Source organism: Canis lupus, chromosome 34 (assembly GCF_048164855.1).
Source record: "Canis lupus baileyi chromosome 34, mCanLup2.hap1, whole genome shotgun sequence".
NCBI lineage: Eukaryota > Metazoa > Chordata > Mammalia > Carnivora > Canidae > Canis > Canis lupus.
The window spans coordinates 13,273,065-13,299,156 of record NC_132871.1 but is presented as its reverse complement, the minus strand read 5'-3'; the positions used below and the strand labels follow the sequence as shown (position 1 = coordinate 13,299,156).

Here is a 26,092-nt window from a genome sequence, read left to right as displayed (position 1 = left end):
CCAGGGCGTGATCCTTGAGTCCCAGGATCGAGTCCCACATCGGGTTCCCTGCATGGAGCCTGCTTCTCCCTCTGCCTGTGTCTCTGCCTCTCTCTCATTAATAAATAAATAAAATCTTAAAAAAAAAAAAAAGAAAAAAGAAATCAACCACAAAGAAAAGTCTGGAAAGAGCACAAATAAATGGAGGTTAAGTAACATGCAACTAAACAATGAATGGCTGGGATCCCTGGGTGGCGCAGCGGTTTGGCGCCTGCCTTTGGCCCAGGGCGCGATCCTGGAGACCCGGGATCGAATCCCACGTCGGGCTCCCAGTGCATGGAGCCTGCTTCTCCCTCTGCCTGTGTCTCTGCCTCTCTCTCTCTCTCTGTGACTATCATAAATAAATAAAAATTAAAAAAAAAAATAAACAATGAATGGCTAACCAAGAAATCAAAGAGGAACTCAAAAAATATATGGAGGCATACAGTGCCTGGCTGGCTCAGTTAGTAAAGCATACAACTGCTGATCTCAGGGTTGGGAGTTCAAACACTATGATGGCATTGAACTTACTAAAAAAAAAAAAAAAAATTATATTTTTGGGAAGGAGGGAGAGAAATAGAAATAAGAACACAACAGTCCAAAATCTTTGAGATGCAGCAAAAGCTATCCTATGAGGAAAGTTTATAGCAATTCAGACTTATCAATAAAAGGAAAGATAAAAAACATATGATCATTTCAATAGATGCAGAAAAAGCACTTGACAAAGTACAACATCCATCCTGATTAAAAACTCTCAAACGAGGTAGGTTTAGAGGAAACATACCAACAAGATAAAGGCCATGTATTAAAACCCCACAGCTAACATCATACTCAGTGGGGAAAAACTGAGAGCTTTTCCCCTAAGATCAGGAATGAGACACTGTAATCTTGCCATTTGCAACAACACAGATGGATCTAGAGGATATAATGCTAATAAATTAAATCAGTGAGAGAAAGACAAATACCATATGATTTCACTCATAATGAGGAATTTAAGAAACAAAACAAATGAACAAAGAAAAAAGAGACACAAACCAAAAACCCCTTACCTATAGAAATCAAAGAGATTGTTACCAGGCTGTAGGCAGTGGGGGATGGGTAAAACAGGGGAAGGAGATTAAGAGTACATTTATCATGTTGAGCACTGAGTAATGTATATAATTACTGAATCACTGTATTGTACACCTGAAACTAATGTAACACTTTATGCTAAATATACTGGAATTAAAATAAACAAGTAATTAGTCTGTGAATGATCTGAAAGTACCCAGTGGTGTAGTTGTCTGTTGGTTTGATAGGATTTCAAATCCACTTGTTTGTCAAAAAAGTTGTTTTTATTTTCATATTTATTTATTTATTTTTCAAAGATTTTATTCATGTATTCATGAGAGACACACACACACACAGAGAGAGAGAGAGGCAGAGACACAGGCCAAGGGAGAAGCAGGCTCCGTGCAGGGAGCCTGATGTGGGACTCGATCCCGGGACTCCAGGATCAAACCCTGGGCCGAAGGCAGGCACTAAACTGCTGAGCCACCCAGGGATCCCCAGAAAAGTTTTCAATAGTAAAGTTGTTTTGCTACAGGAATGGGAAAAAAAAAAAAAAAAAAGATAAAGACCTCAGATTAGTGTACTTGCTCTATCTAGACAGCCACCGTGTGTTCTGCGGTTTACTGACATATACACATACACACATATATGTACATACACACTAACATAAGGCAGGAATACAGGGGATCTGGCCTTCTTGCAGCAAGGCTCATAATAAACCGAGCTCGTCCCTGTAATACTTTAATTTTAGAAATTTGTATTTTAAATCTCTGCATTTAATAGATACTTATATCTGTAAAATATACTTCAATACTTTCACATACTTTAGTATGTTCAAATATTGTAATAAATATTTAAATACTGTATCAGCAATGTTGATGGTGATTAAAGCTACCACTTATTCCATAGGTTGTAAAATAGCAAAAAGAGATTGTAGTAGAACTGGAGATGAGATGGATAGTACCAGGAGGTCGTAAAATTTAAGACTGAGAACACCTTTAATATTGCCCCATGATATCACCTCTAGATATAGTAGCTGGATATGATTTTAGGAGTCATTTATTGTTGTCCAAGAGGAGAAACAGAAATGTGAGCTTATGATTAGAAAAGTGATATATGAATCATGTTAATTGAGTGCCTCTTTGGAATCACAGAATGGGGAAAAGTCTGCTTATCAGGCTCAATAATAATAGTTCGAACTTCTGAAATGGAAACCCTTGTAGCCTGTGATAAGTATGTCAATGTAATCCCTGGAGCCAACCTTAATAATGATAAAGAGATACACTAAAAGTTATAAATAAATTAAAATGAATTTTTTTTTAAAGAGGGAGAAGCAGGCGTCCTGTGGGGAACTGATGCAGGACTTAATGCCAGGACCCCAGAATCACGACCTGAGCCAAAGGCAGATGCTCAACCACTGAGCCACCCAGGTGCCTCTCAAAATGGAATTTTTTAAAATGTTCAAATAATCAGAAAGCAGAAAAAAATAAAAGAAAAAAAAACAAAATAAAAAATTAAATGGTAAGTTTAAGCCCTAATAAAAGTTAAAATATGCATTGAGCCCCAACAACATGCTAGATATATACTCGTTTACTCTTCATGCCAACCCTATGAGGTAGACTTGGAGTATTATCTCCATTTTATAGATAATACAACTGAGATGGAGATGAACTTGCCCAGGATCATAAAACATGTGGGTGGCAAAGCTACATTGCAAACCCAGGCAGAGCCGACCCCCTACCATCATCCTGTGCCAGACAGCATCTGAATACCCAGCCCCAGCTGCTTAAGCACCACATTTGATACCACGTGATAATGCTCCCCTGCTCCCAGATAGCAGATTGGACACCTGACATAGGGCCACTGATCCATCATACCTTAGTGGCCCCAAATACACGTGCACATATACAAGATGAACCTAAGCCAATTAGTTTCTTTACTAATTGCTTTAGTTAATCTCTTGTTAATACCAAGAGATAATGCTGGCCAATGGTAAGATTGGAGGCAAAATGATGCTTTGAGTCCATGGCAGACCAAAGCTTGCTGGTAAGTCAGTGTTATGAAGGAACAAAAGACAACAAATAGCCAGTAAGACAGCTGGTTTGATTAGGACAGTATTAAGGAGAATTACCTAAAACTTGAAAAATTAGGAACTGTAAAAACTGGCTGTTCAGGCTACTCTAATACACCACAGGCTGCAATGGCTTGAACAACAGACATTCATTTCTCACGGTTCTAGAGGTTGGGAAGTACATGATCAAGGTGCCAGCAGATCCAGTATCTGGTGAGGACCCTCTTCCTGGTTTGCAGATGGCAGTGTTCTTTGGATCCTCACGTAGTGGAGAGCCAGGAGAGAAGAAGCAAACTTTCTCTCATGTCTCTATCAGGGCACTAATCCCACTCATAAGGGCTCCACCCACATGACCTGGTTACCTCCAAAGGCCCCACCTCCAAATACCAGCTCATTAGAGATTAGATGTCCACATGTGAATGGGGTGAGTGGAGCGGAGGGCGGGCATACAAACATTCAGTCCATACCCCTGACTCCCGAAGTCATGAACACTAGCTGGAAATTGGAAAAGCCTGGTTATTCTAGTGGTCTTTCAGAGTAAAAGTTCAAAAGAGCTAATCTAGTTCATCACCAGAGTTGTAATGGTAATTCCATCTCTAGCATGAAAGCCTGGCCAAGGGACCTCTGTTTGGATTCATTTTTTTCCAGCTTAGAGACTGGAAGCCAATGGGTTGTTATTAATTTCCTGGGGCTGCCATAAAAATTAAGCCACAGAGTTGGTGGCTTAGAACAATAGAAATGTATTCTCTGGCAGTTCCAGAGACCAGAAGTCTGAAATCAAGGTGTGGACAGGACTGTTTTCCCTCTAGAAGCTCAATGAGAGATTCTGTTACTTGCCTCTTCTAGTTTCTAGAAGCTATACTTGTACCTTGGCTTGTGGCTGCTCGTTCCAATCTCGGCCTCCATCTTGAAATGATCTTATCTATGTCTGTGACTTCTTTTTTTTTTTTTTTTTTTTAAGATTTTATTTATTTATTTATTTATGAGAGACACGGGGCGGGGGGGGGGGGCGGCAGAGACACAGGCAGAGGGAGAAGTAGGCTCCATGCAGGGAGCTCGACGTGAGACTCGATCCCGGGGTCTCCAGGATCAGGCCCTGGGCTGAAGGCAGCGCTAAACCACTGAGCCACCTGGGCTGCCCTTCTTTCTCTTATAAAGACAGTTGTCACTGGGTTTAGGGCCTACTTGGGTAATCCAAGATGGTCTCCTATCAAGGTCCTTAACTACATCTGCAAAGACCTTTTTTCTAAATGAGGTAACATTTACAGAGTTTGGGTATTAGAACAAGGATATGGATTTTGAGGGGTCACAATTCAGCCACTACAGGTGCCCTGAGCGCGGTACCAGCTGTTTTTCTGATAAGCCTAAGGAAAGGTAAGGTACAAGAAATTCTCAGGTTTCTGTCAAGTGTTCCTTTTGCTTAAAGGGGCACTGGGTGGCTCAGTGGTTGAGCATCTGCCTTGGGCTCAGGTCGTGATCCCAGGGTCCCAGGATCGAGTCCCACATCAGGCTCCCCATAGGGAGCCTGCTTCTCCTTCTGCCTGTGTCTCTGCCTCTCTCTGTGTGTCTCTTATGAATAAATAAAATCTTTAAAAAAGAATTCTGTGGGTTGGGTTACATGAAATTCCAGAGCAACTGGTAGAGAAAGTATCAGTCCATAGCAGTGTGTATGCTTTAAGTTTGAAGCCTGAGGGAAGCTGCTTTGAAAAACAGTTGAGATAAGCCATACCATTCACAAGGTTCCTTTGGGGACTCCAAAAAAAGAGAAAAAGCCGAAATTCCGCCATTTGACCAGTGGAGTTGATGGATCAGATGGCTTCTATGTTTAATGTTTTAAGGACTGCTGGTAGACTAGTTTTGAATTCTATACATCAATGTACAGATTAGACTTTATCCCTGGGTCCCTGACCATCCTGAATTTGGTTCACTCCAGAAATAAACCAATCTCTAGACAATCCCTAAGTTTCCTTTTACCTAATTTTTAAACTTCCTCTCTCCGCAACAATTCTCTCAAAGAGCTGCTTAAAAGGAAGAGATCTGAAGAATTCTATGACCTGGAAAATTCACAACTATAATAGTTTAGAGGAAGCTGCCTATGCAATGAATGGAGACTTCTCACACGTAAAAAACAGAGATTTTTTTTTTTTTTTTTTGCACACCGGTGTTTCCAGAAGGGGAAATGATCAAATTAAAAACAAAAAGTGGGCAGCCCTGGTGGCCCAGCAGTTTAGCGCTGCCTTCAGCCCAGGGCCTGATCCTGGAGACCTGGGATGGAGTCCCACATCAGGCTCCCTGCATGGAGCCTGCTTCTCCCTCTGCCTGTGTCTCTGCCTCTCTCTCTCTCTCTCTCTCTCTGTGTGTGTCTCCCATGAATAAATAAATAAAATTAAAAAAAAAATAAAAACAAAAAGTTCTTGAGTAGAACCAAAAATCTTGCTAGGTTCTTATGGGCCACAAGCTTCCCAGCAGGGCTTTGCTACCATATCCGAGAAGTCTGAGCTGGTGCCAGTCAGACCCTGGGATAACTGAAAAGCCCTTCAGAGCTGGCTGCCCCGCCAACAGGCCCTCAGGCTCCCCGACTCCATCTTCCCTTCACACGCCCACTCCCCCCATCTTTCATCCTCTCCAAATCACCCTCACTGCCTCAGCCTCTCTTCCTCTGCATGGTTTGTTTCTGTTATTTTAAGGACAGGGAGCCACTCTTGTTTTTCTTCCTGTCGTTTTCAAAATCATCTGAGCTCATTCCAGATAATGTGGAAAGAACAAAAAACAAACAAAAAAAAAGCACCAAAGGAAAAATCACCATTAGCTCCCCTATCCCAAAAGAAATCTCGGCTAACATTCTGTCATAGATCTCTCTGGCCTTCCCCCCCTCCCTCGCTTGTGTTTTCTAAAGTTATTATTGCATCAAAAAGAGGTAACAAGTGTTGGCTAGGATGTGGAAAGAAAGGAAACCCTCGCACACTGTGGTGGAAAACAAACTGGCACAGCCAGTATGGAAAACAGTATGGAGGGGCCTCAAAAAACAAAAAATAGAAATACCATATGATCCAGTAATTCCACTTCTGGGTCTATATCCAAGGGAAATGAAATCACTACCTCCAAGAAATATTTGCACCCCTATATAAAACACTTTACCAGGGGCATATTTAATAAGTTACAGAAGGAGAACAAGTTAGAGGGGAGTTGTAGCTGGTAAAATGTAGACAGTTGGGTTATAGTTATGGTTCGGCTTCCCATAATGTTGGGACTGACTGATTCAGTAATTAAAACATGACTTTCTCTTATCCAGTGTTTGATGATGCTTTAACACTTTATACAGTTAAATATTTCATGGGTAACAATGGTTACCCATGAAAAAACAAATTATTTCTTCTTGCCAAACATGACCAGATATGCACTCACGTTCCCATATTCCTTTCTCTAACCAGGTATCAGAGGTCTGCAAACTGACTTGCTTAACAGCGCAGACATATAATCAAAAGCAAACATACCCATAGGGTTTGGAGAGGTAGGACTTGTGGACTAAACTGAACCAGGGTGGTAATGGGCTGGGCCCGCCCACAGAGTGGCTTCTGGCAACAGAAGGGTAACTTTAGGCATTTTAGGTTTCTTGCTTTTGTACATTCTGAAAGCAGACACTGGGGAGGGAAACCTATAATTAGGGGCTTATTTAGAATAGAGATTTGTGACCTGACCGACTGCAACCTGTCTGTATCCACAAACTCCGGGAAATCCCTTAGCAGCCCTTTGTCTCTGGGTGTGCATGGTCTATTGAAGGTTTCTCACTGACTGAGCCACTCGGGTTCACATTACATTTCCTGAGAGAAGGAAGGGTGTATGGGACTGAGAACAGTACATCCGTGTATCTAAAAAGGACATATCTTATTAATTCTTACATTCTTTGTCCTGAAATCAAATCATCTTGAGTTCAAGTTTGACTTCAGCTCACCTCATTATGTAAGTGCTGAGTGCTCAGAACCTCAGGGTCAAGTTTTAAACCCAATAGTAGGAAATGGGATTCTTTGTGCAAGGTGAATAAAAGCTACAGGACAACACATACGAATCCTTAAAGTTAAAGCTCTTCAATAGGAGACCGTATTTTAGAAGGTTTCAGATTTAAAGGTCCATCTACAAACCCTGTAGTTGGTAATAAGTATTTTCTGAGTACCTGTTGTATTTACAGCCCTCATACCAGATACTGTCTGCAGAGGTCAGGTATGTGCTTATGAAAGAAAGGTCACTCTCTGTTACCCGTTGCTGTGGCCTGGGCCCTCATGACTTTGTGCACACTGAATTTCCATTCTTACTCATTTTGTGTCTTTCATTTAAGATGAACACATTTACCAGTATATTATTAACATAGTGATTTAAGACCTTTAGGAGGTACCTAAAATTATAAGATGAACTTGCAGTCCCATTTACAGGACTCTGTAACCCTCAGGACCCCTGTAAACCGGACTGCATATTTAACACTACAAACCTATAGATCTTGATGGACAAGTGTCACAAAGTTTAAAAAAATTTTATTATAGGGGATGCGTGGGTGGCTCAGTCAGTTAAGCATCTGCCTTCGGCTTGGGTCATGATCCCCAGGGTCCTGGAATGGAGCCCCACATCAGGCTCATTGTTGGAGGGCTGGGGTGGGGGTAATCTGCTTCCCCAGCTCCTTCTGCCCTTCCCCCTGCTGGTGCTCTTTTGTGCATGAATAAATAAAATCTTAAAATTCATTAAAAAAATGTTTTAGATCCAAAAAAAAAAAAACAGGGAAAGCAAAAATATAAAAGACGTCACATACCCACCACTTGCATTGAACAGTTTGCCATATTGCTTCATGCTATTTATTCTTTTTTTTTTAAGATTTTATTTATTTATTTGAGAGAGAGAGGGAGAAAGAGAACACGAGCAGGAGAGAGGGACAGATGGAGAGAGAGAAGCAGACTCCCCGCTGAGCAGGGAGCCCCATGTGGGGCTTGATGCCAGGGTCCTGAGTTCACGACCTGAGCTGAAGGCTGACGCTTAACCGACTGAGCCACCCAGGCGCCCTTATTTATTCTTAAAGAAAGCATCCGTGAGAGTGGAAGGCCACACCCCCTCTCTTTCTTTCCATCTTTCCCTCCTCAGAGTTTACCTCTATTCTATTTTGTGTAGGTTCTATTTAATACTTTCACAACATATTTTTAAAATATTTTATTTATTTAATAAGAGGCACAGAGAGAGAGAGGCAGAGACACAGGCAGAGGGAGAAGCAGGCTCCATGCAGGGAGCCCGACGCAGGACTCGATCCCAGAACCCCGGGATCAAGCCCCTAGCCAAAGGCAGACATGCAACCGCTGAGCCACCCAAGCATCCCAATACTTTCACAACCTAAGTAGGTTTTATTGATGGGGGAACAGAGGATTAGCTGAGAACAAAGCACATTGACAAGTCCTTGAAACAGGGAGAGTGACATTCCTCTAGGGACTCAACTACCTCCATGTTCATACTTTGCTAAGGGCAGAAGGCAATCTTAGCCTAACCAGCCCCAGGAGCCTGTAAGTCTACTTTAACATATAAAAATTCCTTTAGAAATTTCCTTAATCGCTACACCCCTAACATACATGTTGGCAACCATCCCCCAAGCACATGGCCCACCGACACACAACTGAAGGGTCTCATGACTCAGGTTTTATTAGACGGTAAGAAGTGACCTTTTCCCAACAACAGCTCGCCCCCTCAAGGTCCTGGAAACCCTGCTTCCAAAATTCCTTAGAGAGTAGGTTATCCTCAAACCCCTCCCAACTCCCAGGTATATAATCAACCACCCCTCACAGGCCCAGGACAGCAGCTCTTCCTGCCCACGGGTCCTGTCCCTGTGCTTTAATAAAACCACCATTTTGCACCAAAGACGTCACAAGAATTCTTTCTGGGTTGTGGGCTCTGGACCTCACCTATATTCCAAAACTTCATCATTAGGTTTCTTTTGTTTGGTTTTGTTTTAGGTTTCCAAAATTTGCATAAGGGCTACAGTCTGCAGAAATGTTTGCAATTTGCTCTTTCGTTCAACTTTAAGATTTATCTACATTGATGCAAATAAGCCATGCCATTCATTTGAAGTACTGTTCAAATTCCATTCTATGAATATTCCACCGTTTGTGCATCCGTTTCCCTTCTGAGGGGGCATTTCGTTTATTTGCAATATTTTACTATGATACATAATGCTGTAAGGAATGAACCACCCATCCCTTCAGTTCCATTAGTTTTATCTTCAAAATAATATAACTTAAACCTGAGCAGTTCTTCGTACCCCAAAACTACCCTAGTCCACGCCATCATTTTCTTCTTCAGGGGCCTTGAGCTTTCAATCCTGTTCCCCTTCAACCTACAGTTCACACAGTCCATAGGGTCAGATTGGGTTGGTCCTTCATCAAAATCCTCCCCAAGCTCTTTCCAGGGTCATGAAGAAGCACCACCCCCACTCCCCGCACCTGGCCGTGATCTGGCCTCTCTCCCTTTCCTTCCCTAGCTAGAGTCCAGCATATTTAGCTGCTTCTGTTGGGTCTTATGGAGCCTTTGAACTAGCTGTTCATTTTGCTGGAAACCAGCACTTCCCTTATCTTCCTAGGACTTCTTCCCTTGCTTTACTCAGGCTCCTGATCAGATAACACCTGAGAACCCTTTCCCGTTTTTCTTATCTGAATTAATACCTCTTTCATTTCCTATCTCCTTATCCTGCCTTTTTTTTTTTTTTTTTCGTTTCAGAAGTTATCACTCCTGAAATTATCTTGTTTACTTTTGCTCCTCCACCAGGATATGCACTCCCTGGCCTTTGTGTCCCCAGTTCTCAGAATAGTGCCTGGTGTACTAGAACTATCAGTACTTAGCCTGAATGAATGAGAGAACATCAGTACAAGACTCATCAGGCGCATTCTCCAGGACATTATCTTGAAAATTCTGTCCACGGCAAAGCACAATATGAAATACACGTTTATACGAAACACACACCCAAAGGTGACACCAAGTTTCAAAAAACAAGAGTCACCCTTACTACTCCTATTTTTTACTCAATTTCAAAAGAAAGATAAAAGAAGGGGGATCCCTGGGTGGCTCAGCGGTTTAGTGCCTGCCTTTGGGTCAGGGCGTGATCCTGGAGACCCGGCATCGAGTCCCAGGTCCAGCTAGCTCCCTGCATGGAGCCTGCTTCTCCCTCTGCCTGTGTCTCTGCCTCTCTCTCTCTCTCTCTCTCTGAGTGTCTCTCATGAATAAATAAATAAAAATCTTTAAAAAAAAAAAGGAAGAAGAAGAAGAAAATGTGCTGGTTGTAACCTAAGTTGATTATTTCACAATCCCCCAATGGGTTCTAACCTGCAGTGTGAAAAACTTTGATGGTACACATCTGGAAGTGGTTTTGCTGGGTTTTACGAAATATCCCTAAACTGCCCTCTGATGTTTTTTTTTTTTTAAATTACACTACTAACATTGAGGCAATTTCCTTGCATCCTTACCAACACCTGGTCTTCTCAGGCTTTTCAATTTTTTGCCAGAGTGAAAGTGTATCCTTTGTTTTCACTTGCTTCTTCCCCTTTACTCAAAGGACGGACAGACCAGACCTCTTAATCTGAAAAAAAAAAAAAAAAAAAAAAGAAAAAAGAAAAGGACACCTGAGTGGCTCAGCGGTTGAGCGTCTGCCTTTGGCTCAAGGCATGATCCTGGTCCCGGGATCAAGTCCCACATCGGGCTCCCTGCATGGAGCCTGCTTCTCCCTCTGCGTATGTCTCTTTCTCTCTCTGTGTGTCTCTTATGAATAAATAAATAACATCTTTTATTAAAAAAAGGTAAGCTAAATTATTTTGTAGTCCCCTAAAGAAATCAAGAATTTTCCTATCATAACTTTTCTGTGATGTACCCTTCCCTTAGTGTATGTCACAATTCCAAATTCTCACTTATTTCGGTGGCAAAAAAAAAAAAAAAAAACCGCCACTATTTCCCAAGGACCCAGCACTAACGAAGATTCTAGGGCTTTCACCATCTACATAGTTGTTTATTTACCCAACAGACACTTAGGAGCCCCGCCCCCGCCCCGCCCATCCCCGCGGCTGCCAGGGACCTCGCCGAGCCCCCCGCCTCCCGCGGCGCCTACCTTCCAGGCCGCGGGTCCTTTGTCCCTTGCAGTGACCGTGACCCCGGGCAGGCGGCTTTGGGGGAGGCTCTCGAGGACCCGCTCCCAGACCCTCCCGATTCCTCCAACCCATTGTTCTCCTGCAGGACTCGCTCCCAAGTTTCTGGATCCAGGCGCTCACGCATGCTCTCTCACTGCCGAGGACTTCTCGGCGAGAGAAAAGTTTTTTAAGGAGCAAATTCGATGGTTTCCATCCCAAGCCCTCGTCTTACATGCGAGATGACAGCGTCTTTTAAAGCCACCCAACTCCTTTTTACCTTTTCTTCTTAAAGCCCTTTTTCTTGTTCCTGCTACCCCCCCCAAAAAAAAGTCAAAAAAAAAAAAAAGAAAAATGCAAAAAAAGAAAAATGCAAAATGCAAAACCTCACACTTTATTGCGTCGGAAATGTCACGTTTGACTGGAAGGGCAAATGAAAAATATCTCGCGGTCATCCCGATTTCGGTAATTACAAGTTCGGACAAAAAAAGAGAAGATTCCCCCAAACCACATAAAGGGGCTCCAGCTTCTACCCCCCAACAGAGGCCCTGGCAAGACCGTACGATCCCGCAGGTTAAGTCTTAAGTTACAAAGCACAAGTCTGGCATGAATCCCGCTGCGCGGCTCCCTGCGCGTTCTGCAAAGAAACCTCAGGCTTTGCCTCATCTTATTGCTGCGGGTGGTGATGGGGTCGCCAGGTAGGAGGTGCCACACTCAGGGACAGGGGCTGCACTAGTGAGGGGGAGAGTCCGTGCTCAGGTCCCGGGTTATCTTTCACAGCGTGAGCCGCACCCCGCAGGCCCCGGGACCTCATGCAAATCAGCCTGCCTGCCCCGGGGCAATACGAACCTCTTTCGCGCCACTCGCTCAGGTCTGTGCAGCAGCGTAAAGAGAGGGGTCCTCGCGCCCGTAAAAGGCGCCGCTTTTCCAGGCGCTCTTTAGGGGATTCCAAGGCTGTGCCTTGAGTTCGCAATATCTGGGGGCGCCGCGTTTTTCCCCGGCGGCGGGAGGGTGCCCGTGGCCCCGCCGGCGGTCTCCGCAGCTGGCAGGACCTGCGCCCCGGCGCGGGAAAGCCGGCCGAGCCCCGCCCCCCGGGGCCCGGGTCTGCGCGCCCCGCCCGCCGCCGCGCCGCTCCCTCCGGCTCAGTGGGACCGCGGCGCTCGCCGTGCTCGGCTCTCCGGCTCCGCGCCCGCCGCCGGCATGGACGCTCGCCGCGTGCGGGTGAGCGCTGGGCGGACGAGCTCGAGGGGTGGACGCGGTGGGCGCTGGGCGCTGGGCGCGGGCCGATCCCCCGAGCCCCGCGGACCGGGGGCCATCCTGGGCGGTTCCCGTATGGGCAGCCCCCCCCCCCAGACTGTGTGCATTTCGGGGGAGCCGGAGCCGGGGCCGACCCCGCGGGGCGTGCGCACCCGGCGCGCGCGGGCGGCGAGCTGAGCGGTTTGCAGGTTGGTCGGCGGCGCCGCGCGAGCCCGGAGCCACGTGCGCCCGCAGTGCACGTGCGCCCCGGGGCCGGACAGCGGCCGGAGCCGGCGGGGGCCCCATTGTGCCTGCAGGCCCGAGCCCGGGTCGGGGGGGGGCGCCCCTCCCCGCCGCCCGGGGGTTTGCCCCGCAGCTCCGGGCGGGTGGGTGGCTCCCGGCTGCGGGGACCCGCGCGCCCCGGGGGGCCCCCTGGACGTGCTCCCCGCCGCTCCCGCACCCGCTCTCCAGCCGCTGACGGGGGTGGGTGGGCTTGAAGTTTCAAGGTCTTGCAAAACGGTCTCTTTCGGACTTGGGGTGCGCACAGGCGGGGGGGGTGTGGGGCGCCCCAGGTCCGGGCGGCGATTGCACCCGGACGAGCTGGTGTCCCGCCTGGCCGCCTGCCGTTTGCGGGTTCTGCACCCCTTCACCCACCCACCGGCCTTGCAGCTGCAGGACGCTGCCCCGGGTGGGACGTTACTTTTTTTGCTCTAACGGAAACCGGAACGTAGGGTCTGCCCCCCGGAGATGTTAAGAAGATGGGGGCTGGGTGGAGGAAGGGAGTGACAGGCTTTATAAATAAGAGTGACACGCGTGAGGAGGCTGTGCTTCTAGGGGGATGGGGTGGGGGCGTGGCCTCGGGCACCTCTGGGTGAGCCCGGCCTTGGCTTTTAGGTTGGAGAAAGCCGCGTCCAACAGGGCTCGAGTCTGACATCCCTGCGTTCAAATTTGGGCCATCCTGTGATTTGAGTAATCCACTTCACCCCTCGGGCCTCAGCTTCCCCATTTGTGTGTGTGTGTGTGTGTGTGTGTGTGTGTGTGTGTGTGTGTTTAAGATTTTACCTATTTATTCATGAAAGACACAGGCAGAGGGAGAAGCAGTCTCCATGCAGGGATCCGGATGGGGACTCGATCCCAGGACCTGGGCCAAAGGCTGACGCTCATCCCCTGAGCCGCCCAGGCATTCCCTGCTTCCTTCCCCATTTGTTAAGTGGGAATAATGATAACACTTGGTTGCAAGGGAGTAAACGTTATGTGAAAACACGCTCCGTGCCTGGCACAGAAAAAACACCTCCTGCACAGTGTTGGTTATTATATTCCCTGCCTGCCAGAAAAGTTCATCTCAACCGTGACCATTTGCCTTTTTCTATGTCTTTACCTCCAAACATGCATTTGCCTGCTACCTAATTCTTGGCCTGTGCTGACGCGTTAAAGCCCAGCGTGTGTTTCCTTGTCAGCTTCCAGTAAAATGCCTCCCCTGAGGCGGTCTTGGACCTCTGCTCACAGGTAGATTGATGAGTAAATTGCAGCGGAATGCTAGGAGCGGTGCTGGCCGAGGTGACTGCAGAATTGGGTTCTTCTTCCAGCTGTGTCATCTCCCGCACTCGATTTCACCCTCCCTGGGGCCTTGAATTTCCTCACCTGGAATATGGGGTGTTTGTGAGAGCCTTCTTTATTTTTTTGTTCTTTTTTTAATTTTTATTTATATTATTTATGATAGTCACAGAGAGAGAGAGAGGCAGAGACACAGGCAGAGGGAGAAGCAGGCTCCATGCATCGGGAGCCCGCCGTGGGATTCGATCCCGGGTCTCCAGGATCGCCCCCCTGGGCCAAAGGCAGGCGCTAAACCGCTGCGCCACCCAGGGATCCCTGTGAGAGCCTTTCTAATAGATGGTAGCTCTGTTCTCACGTTTTCCTGCCTTTCTAAAGGACAAAAGACATGATAATTTTATTTGCAAGAGATTGAAATGAAATGCAGAATGTTAGGTGTACAAGGAAGGTCTAGAATGTTCCTGACACCTCACATCTTGGCTTTATTTTGTGAGACCCATAGCAGAGCTTGCCTTTCAGAGTTTTCAGTGTGAGGAGTCATTTCTATCTTGTGGCTATATACTTAAGAAGATTTAAATATAGGAACTAAAAACACTTAAGAAATCTCATTAAATATTAAGAAATGCCAGAAACTGCTGTCTTTAACATGAGATAGATGCCAGTTGCATTTTCTGAGGTGCAAAGCCAGGCTGTTCCGTGTTTATGAACAAGTAACCTACAAGTAGGAAGAACTTCTAAAAACTTAAGATTTGTGTAGCAAGGGGACTGCAGGAAGAGCTGAATGTCAGGCCAGGCTACTAGAACGCTGAAGTGGAATCAGGCATTCTTCCTGGGTTTGGAGGGCTGTTTGACCTTTAACTTGCCTCCTTGTGGGTTTGTTCATTCTGTGGATGTACGCGATTTGTAAGGACTTTGTGCTGAAATCCCTATACCCCTCCTGGTAGAGCAGGGCCTGCTTGAAAGCCTGCCATCTTGAAGTAGAGGTGCTGCCCAGTTTTTGTAGTTTGGATAATTAGCATCACAGTACAGAGCCCAAAGCTTATATAAAAAGACCTCATTAGCTTGATTTTGGCCGACAGAGAGAAATCACCCTACCGTTTTGTACTTTTGAAATTTCCTTTTAGAAGTGCAATCCAGTGTTTTTAACAGGCAGGTTTTAGGAGGTCAGCACTAAACCCCTTGGGAACTGTATAATGCTCGGCTTGGTGGGAAGAGAGGTGAGCAGTGAGGTAGTTCCACAGATGTTTGATTAAACTGATAAGTGTCCTTAACAATATTCCTTTAAATCCCCTTTTAAGATTTTACCAGGTTTAAAATTTTTTTTTTGTAGCATTTGCAAATCCTCCTTTTTCTATATAAGGTGTTAAGAAATGGACATATCTACCCTGTGCTGTTTGAACTACTAAACTCAAAATGATGTCTTCGGTTAGAGGGTGTAGTAAGCGTCCCACTTAATAGTATTGCCATTTTCATTTGCAGCAAAAGGATCACGGAGTAAAGAAGAACGTAAAGAAATTTAGATATGTGAAGTTGATTTCCATGGAAACGTCGTCATCCTCTGATGACAGTTGTGACAGCTTTGCTTCTGATAATTTTGCAAACACAGTAAGTGCTGCCTGAGAATAAACAGAATTGAGTCTGCGGTGCCCACAATGCCCCAAATGCTTTGTGCGTGATTAAAACTGCTTGCTTTTTGCCCGCATTTCTATACAGCCGCTGGAAAATACAGTATGCATTGTAATTTCATTTCACTTTTTTGCTGTGGTTCTAGGTAGTAATTGTTGGAGGTAGATTAGCTACTTATTCTATCTTTTTGAAATGTCGCCTAACCTAACATGCCTGATGATTTGCCATAACAACTCAGAAATCATTTGTAAACCTCTGAACCATTTTTCTTTGTAACAAAAGCTGTTCTCTTGTAGTGCACTTGTAAATGTGATTTGCTCTCTGCACGGTTTATGGAAAATTGGTTCTTGAAAAAAGAGGGAAAAAATGCACAACCACATTTATTTATTTATTTTACAGAAACCTAAATTCAGGTCAGATATCAGTGAAGAACTGGCAAATGTTTTTTATGAGGACTCTGATAATGAATCTTTCTGCGGCTTTTCAGAAAGTGAGGTGCAAGATGTGTTAGACCATTGTGGATTTTTACAGAAACCAAGGCCAGATGTCACTAAAGAACTGGCCAGTATTTTTCATGCCGACTCTGACGATGAATCATTTTGCGGTTTCTCAGAGAGTGAGATACAAGATGGAATGGTGAGTTTGAGAACCCATGTCAAGAAGCAAGGTACATATACAGGCATGGCATACTTGCTTAAAAAATATTTTTCTCGTAATTTTCATTTTAGTCATGCCATTAGATTTTGTTGAGCTTTTTAAAATTTTAAGAGTTATTTTCTTCTTCAAGTCTTACAACAGTTTTGACTAACATAGTTCCTAAAAAGCTTGAACGTTTTATAGGCTGTAAAAATCTTGGAAACTGGTAAGATAAAATTGGCCAACCTCCAGCTAGCCTGATGATCAGAAGCCCACATGTCCTCAAGATTAGAATTATTCCTATTTAAGTTCAAGTGCCCAGCCCCAGTACCGGCCCAGCATAGAGCAGGCCTTTGGTAAATGTTGGTTCTCATGGTGGCTCTATACCTTCATCCGAAAAACCTGTGATGACTCATGTGCAGGAGTTCAAGTGCAGAAAATGACAATTAGGGCCCTTCCTGCTTTCACTTTTGCTCCGTGGCTGGCTTTTCTTGTGCATGCTGCCTTAGCTTTAACCTCTCGTGCTGCTGAGGCCACTGCTGCTGCTGCTGCACCTCAGTCCCAGTCTCCCTGAGCATATTGTTTAGTTCTGCAGACTCTTGTTAGCAGGACTGTCTCAACAAAGGAAGCAGCGTGTTGGTTTACAGTTAGGTGCATGCTCTTCAGCTCATTGCAGTCTGATACGGAGCCACTCCCAGGGACCACACTCACACTGACATAAGTGAGAGCATCTGGCCAAGGAGATAGTTTATCACTATCTGACTTTATGGTAATGTCTCTAAGAAGTGGCGGTGGTTCAAATCAGTGCAGATTGGAGTTAATGCAGGGGCTGGTCTGTAAATCTGCACGTGACCTAAACATTGCGTAGCCTGAGTCATTTCTGGGCAGTGTTTCCATTCTTAGTAGATGCTGTTAGTTTCAATGAATAAAATGCCAATTGAGTAAAAGCCTTAAAAACCCATAAAAGTTTGTCATTTTCTCATAATCAGGCACATTAAAAGTACACAAAGAATACTAGAAGCTGTGTGGATTTAAGAAGTGCTTGAATTTTTTTTTTTTAAAAAAATGGGTGTTCCATTTCTGGAACTTCATGGGTGATACATTTTCTTTTCTCAAATTTTTTCAGCCATCACCACCATCAGTTTAGGATATGTTCATCACCTCCCCAAAAAACCGTGTCCCCATTAACCGTTACTTCTCATCCTTTCCCAGTACCCTCAATTTTCCATTGGCAACCACCTGTCTGTCTGCTGCAATTATACGTTTCCTATTCTGGACACTTCATACAAATGAAACCATATACTATCTGGTCTTTTGTGACTGGCTCCTTTCACTTCGTGTAAGGTTTTCAAGGCTCTTCCATGATGTGGCAGGTGCCAGTACTTAGTACCTTTTTATCACTGAATAATATTTTGTGAATATACAACATTTTATTTATCCTCTTTACCAGTTGATGGATTTGAGGGTTATTTGCACCTTTTGGCTGTTGTGAATAGCGCTGCCTCGAACATTCACATACAAGTTTTTGTGTGGACGTATACTGTCGGGGTGTATATACAAATGAGTCCTATGGTAGCTCTGGCCTTTTAACGAAATGACAGGCTGTCTTTGGCTGGACCATTGTTAGATTCCTACCAGCAGCGTATGTGGGTTCCAGGTGCTCTACATTCATGCCATACTTGATACTGGTTCAGCTCCACTAGTGTGGGTAATGAAGCAGTATCATGATTCTGATTTGCTTTTCCCTAATGGCTAATTTTAATATATGTATATATATTTTTTAATTTTTTTTTAAAGATTTTATTTATTCGTGAGAGACAGAGAGAGGCAGAGAGGAGAGAGAAGCAGGCTCCATGCAGGGAGCCTGACGTGGGACTCGATCTCCGGTCTCCAGGATCAGGCCCTGGGCTGAAGGCGGCACTAAACCACTAAGCCACCCCGGCTGCCCTAATTTTAATATATTTTTAATGATGGGAACCCACTTTAAGTTTGGAATCTCAATTTTTTTTTTTATTTACAAGAAGTAGATTACAGAGATACCCCGAGTAGTGAAATTCAGGGAGACAGAAAGTAGAATTGTGGTTGCCAGAGGACCGCCGGGAGTGGGGAGTTAGTGTTGAATGGGTACAGAGTTTCAGTTTAGGAAGATGAAAAAGTTCTAGAGATGGATGGTGGTGATGGTTACACAACAGTGTGTATGTACTTAATGCCACTGAACTGTACACTTAAAAGTTAAGGTGGTACATTTTATGTAATGCATATTTACCACACATTTTTTAAAAAGTAGATTAGAGCACTAAGACACCTATATGGTTTAATGCCATAAGCATTGAAACCGTGTTTGTGAGAGGACACATATTTGTTTTTATAGGAGTTCTTTTAAAAAATAAAAGATCTATTTCTAAATTAAAAAGGGAACTGGGATTTTCACATTTAATTAAAAAAATTACTCCAAACCTCTGGCCTAATAAAGGCTATGAAGATGGCTTATAACAACATGTCTCAAATAGGCTACGGGAGTTAAATTAAACTGATTATTGTACTTATTTGTAATTCCTGATTTTGTTTCTCAGGGCTGTCAATTAAAATTGACGATTAAAGTGTTCAATTAAAATTTATTCCATGTCAGTGTCTTTTGTTCAAAAGAGATTTGTAGTCCTACTGGTGCAGCTTGTAGGACAATCAACAAGTCATTAATGACTCCATTGTTCCTGATTAACTAGAGACTGCAGTCAGACCACACTGGCTGTAAGACCCGCAGCCAGTGCAGACGGTCCGGACCCCTCCGAGTGGCCATGAAGTTTCCAACTCAGAACACCAGGGGAGCCGCCAGCAAAAGAGCAGTGCCCCCCGAACCCTCTGAGAATTCTGTGACTGATTCTAATTCCGATTCAGAAGATGAAAATGGAATGAACTTTTTGGAGAAAAGAGCTTTAAATATAAAGCAAAACAAAGCAATGGTAGGTATCTGACTTTGTTCTAACACTAACCCATCCTGTCCTTTCTCTAAGCTGCTCGCTGTTTATATCTGTCCTAAGAATTTTTTTTTTTAATTTTTATTTATTTATGATAGTCACACAGAGAGAGAGAGAGAGAGAGAGGCAGAGACATAGGCAGAGGGAGAAGCAGGCTCCATGCACCGGGAGCCTGACGTGGGATTCGATCCCGGATCTCCAGGATCGCGCCCTGGGCCAAAGGCAGGCGCCAAACCGCTGCGCCACCAAGGGATCCCTGTCCTAAGAATTATTTTCAGTGTGCTGTGAAGTCTTCACAATGTATGCCTCAAAATATGCTTTTTTTTTTAAGGTATATTTATTTATTCCTGAGAGACACAGGCTGAGAGAGAGGCAGAGACACAGGCAGAGGGAGAAGCAGGCTCCTCTCAGGGGGAGCCCGATGAGGGATTCGATCCCCAATCCCAGGATCATGACCTGAGCCAAAGGCAGGCGCCCAACCACTGAGCCACCCGGGCGTCCCTTCAATATATGCTTCTCCTCCTAAATTAATTTCTTTTTTTTAATCCATTAGTCTTGGTAAATATATGAGTGAACCTGGAAACTTGAGATGTGCTACTATATTTTCTAAAAGTTGCTTTATTCCCTGCATTTATTCTAAACTAATAATTTCTGTTGAATTTCCTCCCTTTTTAGCTTGCAAAACTAATGTCGGAATTAGAAAGCTTCCCTGGCTCATTCCCTGGAAGGCGTTCCCTACCAGGCCCCAGTTCAGTAAGTGCAAATCCTTGTTTGTCTTATAGTATTTTGGACAGGTCTAAGATAAATTTGTTATTTTAAAATCCAATTTCCTTATTTTGTGTAGTCCTACAGACAAAGAACTAGAGGAAAAACCTCTCTAACATAACTCTGGGACCTCTTCTGTGCATCCTAGGTCAGGTGTGGCCTCCTCTCTAAGCCATGCTTCTGCAGTGCTTAAACCCATTTTGATTGGCTGTTTCTCTCCTTCCCAACTAAACTAAGCCCCTCAAGAGCAGGGAGTAAAGATTGAAAACTTTTTTTCCTATATCCCCAGCATTAGGATATTCCTCCTGCATGATAGATGAGTAATAATACAGATTTTTAGTAACTGAGAATGAGAAAAAAGGAAAAAACAATTTCTTTTTTTTTTTTTTAAGATTTTATTTATTTATTCATGAGAGGCAGAGACACGGGCAGAGGGAGAAGCAGGCTCCATGCAGGGAACCCAACGTGGGACTCGATCCCGGGTCCCCAGGATCACACCCTGGGCTGAAGGCAGTGCTAAACCGCTGAGCCACCCGGGCTGCCCAGAAAAAAACAATTTCTTAACCAAGTCATGGCCTAATATATGTGATTCTATTCTGAGGAACTAGGCTGGTGCAACTAAAGGGAATTTGATGTGTCTGCTGTGGTACAAAAGGAAAGATGTCCTTTCCCCACCTCTCCCTGAGGAGAAAGGGAAGGGGCAGGCAAGGAACAGAAGAAGGAAAACCATAAATACATACATTTCTGTCTTGTGCCACATAGAAATAGTGAGTATGTTTCAGGGCTCAAGAGATGTTGTAGAAAAGGTTTTGTTTTGTTTTTTGGAAAACAAGATCTGTTCTTTTTTTTTTTTCTTTTTAAAGATTTTATTTATTCATGAGAGACACAGAGAGGCAGAGACAGGAGGAGCAGGCTCCATGCAAGGAGCCCAATATGGAACTCAATCTGGGAACTCGGATCACGCCCTGAGCCAAAGGCAGACGCTCAACCACTGAGCCACCCAGGGCTCCCAAATGAGATCTGTTCTCCAGCGGAGGAATAAATGGATCATCTCTCAGTTTGAGAGAAACGGCTTGGTGTTAGAAAAGCAGAATTACAGTAGCTGTACCATTTTGGGGCTCACTGTGATTGTGTCATGGAAAGGACAAAGGATTAGGAAATGGAGCTCTCCTTTTACTTAAAAACATGCTTAAGCCCCCCCCTTCCCACTCCGGGCGGTGGCCCCGCAGCTCAGCTAATAAAGCAAGTGCTGCCAAAAAAAAAAAAAAAAAAAAAAAAAAAAAAACATGCTTAAGGAGAAGGTACATTTCTCTTCATTCTGGAATAAATGGGTTCCATCATGTTTTGTTTAGCAGTCAAAGACACCCCGAAGGCGTACATTCCCGGGTGTTGCTTCCAGGAGAAACCCTGAACGAAGAGCTCGTCCTCTTACCAGGTCAAGGTCCCGGATCCTTGGGTCTCTTAGTGCTCTACCCACAGAAGAGGAGGAGGAGGAGGAGGAGGATAAGTATATGTTGGTGAGAAAGAGGAAGACCGTGGACAACTACATGAATGTGAGTTCTCGGCGTTTGTGCTTGCTCTTCCCTTTGTCGTCTTCCTGTAGGCGCAGTATCCAGTACACTACACACTATGCGGCCTCAACATCATAGATGACCCACAGTAAACCTTCTTCTCATCATTAAGAATTGTTAATGTCGTATAGACTTACTTGCTGTTTTTGTAAACAAAACAGAAAAGGTTTAGCAGGTTTGTTAGCTGGTGAAAAGGTCAAAGCTTGCTTTCTTCCTTTCTTTCTCTTTTATTTTTTTTTGTTTGTTTTCGAGATTTTATTTCTAAGTGCCCCAAGCTTTCTGCAGCTTTTCATAATGTAGGAATCATTTCTGTGATGTTGTCCCGTTATCTTTAGTAAACTTAGAACTTGTCCCTTCTCCATAAGCTCTAAGGAAAGGTTTCTAGGTTGAATTCTTTGTGAGGAAATTACAAATCATGTGCCTGGGATTCAAAGCTGAGGAGAGCCAGTAGAAACACCAGTCCATGATTTTTGTCACGCAGGAAGATGACATGCCCAGAAGTCGTCGCGCTGGATCCATGACCCTTCCACATATAATTCGCCCGGTGGAAGAAATTACAGAGGAAGAGCTGGAGAACATCTGCAACAATTCTCGAGAGAAGATCTATAACCGTACATTGGTATAAACCTCTAAATTCTATCTGTGAACATGAACATCTGTGAGAGAAAGGAGAGCTTCTATCCTTAGATTTTTGCTAACTTTAAAGCCTTAGTACAAGGGATATGTGCTTGTGTTTTTTTTTTTCATAAAAGGAAAGAGTTTTGTAGCATCCTTGCTCTTAGTGAGTCTGCAGCAGTAGTATTTGCTTAGTAAAGCCTTTGGTAGCATTTGATCTTTTAATTTTAGAAATTGATTCAACATATATTGACTGTATGTCTCACAGAAAACTACTTTTTTATTTTGTTTTTGTTTTGTGGGTGTTTTGTTTTTTTTTTTAAGATTTTATTTATTTATTCGTGAGAGACCCAGAGAGAGAGAGGCAGAGACATAGGCAGAGGGAGAAGCAGGCTCCATGCAGGGAGCCTGAAGTGGCACTCGATCCCGGGATCACGCCCTGAGCCACTCAACTACTGAGTGACCCAGGCGGCCCTCGCAGAAAACGAGTTTTGATAATATTAACTGTTGGGTCTGCCAGTTGAATGAAATCACCATGCTTGATTTATTTTTCATGCCCTCGGCATACCCATGTATATGTAGATTTGAAATAGGATCCAAAGACAAATTGTCAGACTCCATCCACAAAGAAGCACATTCTTTATGCCATTTTTCTATATTTTTCTATACAAAAAAGCAGTATTTTGTTCTTTTTTTCCTTCTTATCTCCCTATTTGTAGGGATCTACTTGCCATCAATGCCGCCAGAAAACTATTGATACCAAAACAAACTGCAGGAACCCGGAGTGCTGGGGCGTTCGAGGCCAGTTCTGTGGTCCCTGCCTTCGAAACCGTTATGGTGAAGAGGTCAAGGATGCTCTCCTAGATCCAGTAGGTGCCTTGAAGGGGTGGTCCTGTGGGCTCGAAGGTCAGCCATCGAGTTGAAAGGGCCAGAAAGAGGGCATCAGGGACAGGATCAAGCCCTTACTGTTTTGTAGTGCACATCTCAGGGGGCGCTGATGAGTTCAGAGTGTTGGTGCTGGGTGAATGTGAGCCCCCCTCCAGAGTGCTTGGGACCAGGCCATTCCAGGGGGGTTGACTCTACCTTTACCCCTGCAAACTGCTGTGTGACTTCCTCTGCTGCATTTCCTAAGAAAACGTCAGGAGGACAAATGGAAGTTAATCATGTTACGGTTTTGCTATTACTGAAAAAAAGATTTACATCCAATTGATGATACCTATCTTAGAGGTTAAATAGGAATAGATAAGTAAAAGGGAGGAAAGTAAGATTTGACTTAACTGTGCTTTTTCACAATTCTCCTTCAGAACTGGCATTGCCCACCTTGCCGCAGGATCTGCAACTGCAGTTTCTGCCGACAGCGAGATGGGAGGTGTGCAACTGGGGTCCTTGTGTATTTAGCCAAATACCATGGCTTTGGGAACGTGCATGCTTACTTGAAAAGGTAAATTGCTGGTCTTTCTCTCTCGCACACCCAAATCTTGCATTCATGTATGTGTCTGAATAAGAAATGATACAAGTCTTGGGGATCCCTGGGTGGCTCAGCGGTTTAGAGCCTGCCTTCGGCCCAGGGGGTGATCCTGGAGTCCCGGGATCAAGTGCCACATCAGGCTCCCTGCATGGGGCCTGCTTCTCCCTTGGCCTGTGTCTCTGCCTCTCTCTCTCTCTCTCTCTTTCTCTCTCTCTGTCTCTTTGACTAAATAAATAAAATCTTAAAAAAAATGATAGAAGTCAAAATAGCAGTTGTCTCTGGGTGGTGAGGACTGCAGGTTTGGACTGGAAAGGGGCACATTGGGAGTCTTTTCGGATGTTGGAAATATTATGTAACTTTATCTGGGTGGTGGTGATGTGTGTGTGAGTGCGTAAAAATTAAAATTGTATGCCTCAGATAGATGCACTTGACTATATATACTATAACTCGATGAAAACATTTTCAAAACTGTGAGTTAGGTTTTTCAAAGAAAATTCTTAGGTTGAAAACCATATCCTAACATGTTCCCTTCTCTCTTTCAGCCTGAAACAGGAATTCGAAATGCAAGCATAGCATTTTGAAGATCCACTGTCCATCCCTCCACTGTGCAAATCTTCCTGAAGTTTTCCATTTTGTCATGTGCTTGAAACCCGAGTTAAGAATTTGGATGATCAGTCAGTTTTATAGGAAACGCAAATCACGTTAATTTCGTTAGACATGTGTTTCTGAGCATCACAGAGGTATATAGCCAGCTATACTTTGCCCTCCTGCCGTTTCTCCTCTGCTTTTTTTTCCTCCCTACCCCATACCATCCCCCTCTGCTTCCAGTGGTTCTCTCCCACCGTTCTATTCCTGAATTCTTCTTAAATGGCAATTTTACGAAAGCATGTTTGATTTAATTGGCGTTGAAATAGCCCCGGAATCTACCCATAAAACCAAGCACTTAGAAACACAGTAGTAATGTTTACTAACTACATCTATTGAATTCCAGAGAACAGCCTTCTAGCTTGTTTACAAGAAAGCAGTATAATTTAAGATGTAGCGTTCATACTAGTTGATGTTTTTTAACAGAATCAAGGCACACAAGTCTTAAAACCATGTGGAGAAATTGGAGTAATTGTCGGAAAGTGGAGTATATTACTTTGGATGCCTCTTGTGAGAGTATTCCATGTATCGTGCTGCTTTTACACGGTGTCCCAGTTGAGACTTAGTTGCTGATGCTTTCTTCCGCTAGGAGGTTAAGTGGTACATCTGGCTCTCCCAGTCCCTGCGCCGTGGTCTGTGGGCATTGCTATGCTCAAAATCATCGTAGAAAAGACCCCCCAGGGAATTAGGATGCTGAGGCTTCAGGAAAAGGCCAGCTTGGATTCATGCTCTAACACTTCATTGTAATTTTAGTTGGCCAGGTTTATTTCCATTTGTTTGTGAGGTGTTTCAAATTAATTCCTGATCATTTTGTATGGAAAATTGATAGTACTACTACCAGTCTTTGCAGTATTCGCTTTCTTGAAGTTATAAACCAGGCACAGGGTTCACATTCCGGTTTTAAGCACTTTTATAACAATGAGAAGTGCCTTTTTGGAATTGGGTGACTTTCAACAGTTTGTTAACTGGACATCTCTGCCCTTTTAGTTTTCTGGGCAGATTCCACGTGTCCTGCCCCCTCTCCTTTTGCATTAATCAAATCATTTTATAGAGGTGGAATCTAAGTGTTTGTGTGTCCATTTTCTTTGCATGTGCAGCCTGTTGCTGTGCATGTTCAGTGTTTGATGCCTAATTGGACATTGAATCAATAAGTGTAAATAGAGCTTTTGATCTGTAATGCTTTTATACAAAGTTTTTTATTTTAATAATAAAACATTTTATCCTAAGCTTGTCTGCTTTTTAAAAATTCTTTAATACTCAATCTTACTGGACTGAATCCTAATATTTTTCCTCCTATTTAAACAAAAGACCAGGGCAGCCTGGGTGGCTCAGCGGTTTAGTGCCACCTTTCGCCCAGGGTGTGATCCTGGAGACCTGGGATCGAGTCCCATATCCGGCTCCCTGCATGGAGCCTGCTTCTCAGCCTGTGTCTCTGCCTCTGTCTCTCTCTGTCTCTCGTGAATAAATAAAATCTTTTAAAAAATAAATAAATAAACAAAAGACCATTTCTATCTTTTGGGTTTAGTTTCTGAAGGTCATGGGCCAGCTCTTTTGAGCAGGAACTAGCTCAGTGACATAACCAGTAGCTGTGATTGGAAAATCAGCTGAGACAGCTACATCCCAAGATAGAAAATAATGTGGGCTCATGAAGTTTTACGATGTTGTTTTCCTTCACCATTTGCCAACCCAAGAACTAACTGATTTCACAATACCTGGCTTGATTTTATCAA

General features: G+C 44.0%; 1 protein-coding gene and 1 long non-coding RNA gene across 4 annotated transcripts in view; one reads left to right on the top strand and one right to left on the bottom strand.

Annotated features, from left to right (window-relative positions):
* The window catches only part of LOC140624168 (uncharacterized), a 74,600-nt gene extending 63,028 nt beyond the window's left edge, over positions 1–11,572 (bottom strand). The window contains exons 1-2 of the long non-coding RNA XR_012023687.1: positions 11,259–11,572; positions 10,624–10,736 (exon numbers count right to left, since the gene is read on the bottom strand). This is a non-coding gene — a long non-coding RNA (uncharacterized lncRNA). The remainder of the gene's footprint in view (positions 1–10,623; positions 10,737–11,258) is intronic.
* A 765-nt stretch (positions 11,573–12,337) lies between these two features.
* Positions 12,338–25,588, top strand: CDCA7 (cell division cycle associated 7). 3 transcript variants are annotated; one of them, XM_072810910.1, is made up of 10 exons: positions 12,338–12,495; positions 15,541–15,666; positions 16,087–16,323; positions 19,047–19,283; positions 19,974–20,051; positions 21,419–21,616; positions 22,116–22,253; positions 22,969–23,118; positions 23,554–23,690; positions 24,260–25,588. In XM_072810910.1, exons 1-10 carry the CDS (start codon positions 12,475–12,477, stop codon positions 24,288–24,290), a joined length of 1,353 nt encoding a protein of 450 aa, XP_072667011.1. In that variant the 5' UTR covers positions 12,338–12,474; the 3' UTR covers positions 24,291–25,588. The 3 variants fall into 3 exon arrangements, with proteins under 3 accessions (XP_072667011.1, XP_072667010.1, XP_072667012.1); XM_072810909.1 differs by having other exon boundaries at positions 21,416–21,616; XM_072810911.1 differs by lacking the exon at positions 16,087–16,323 and having other exon boundaries at positions 12,339–12,495; positions 21,416–21,616.
* The last annotated feature ends 504 nt before the right edge of the window (positions 25,589–26,092 follow it).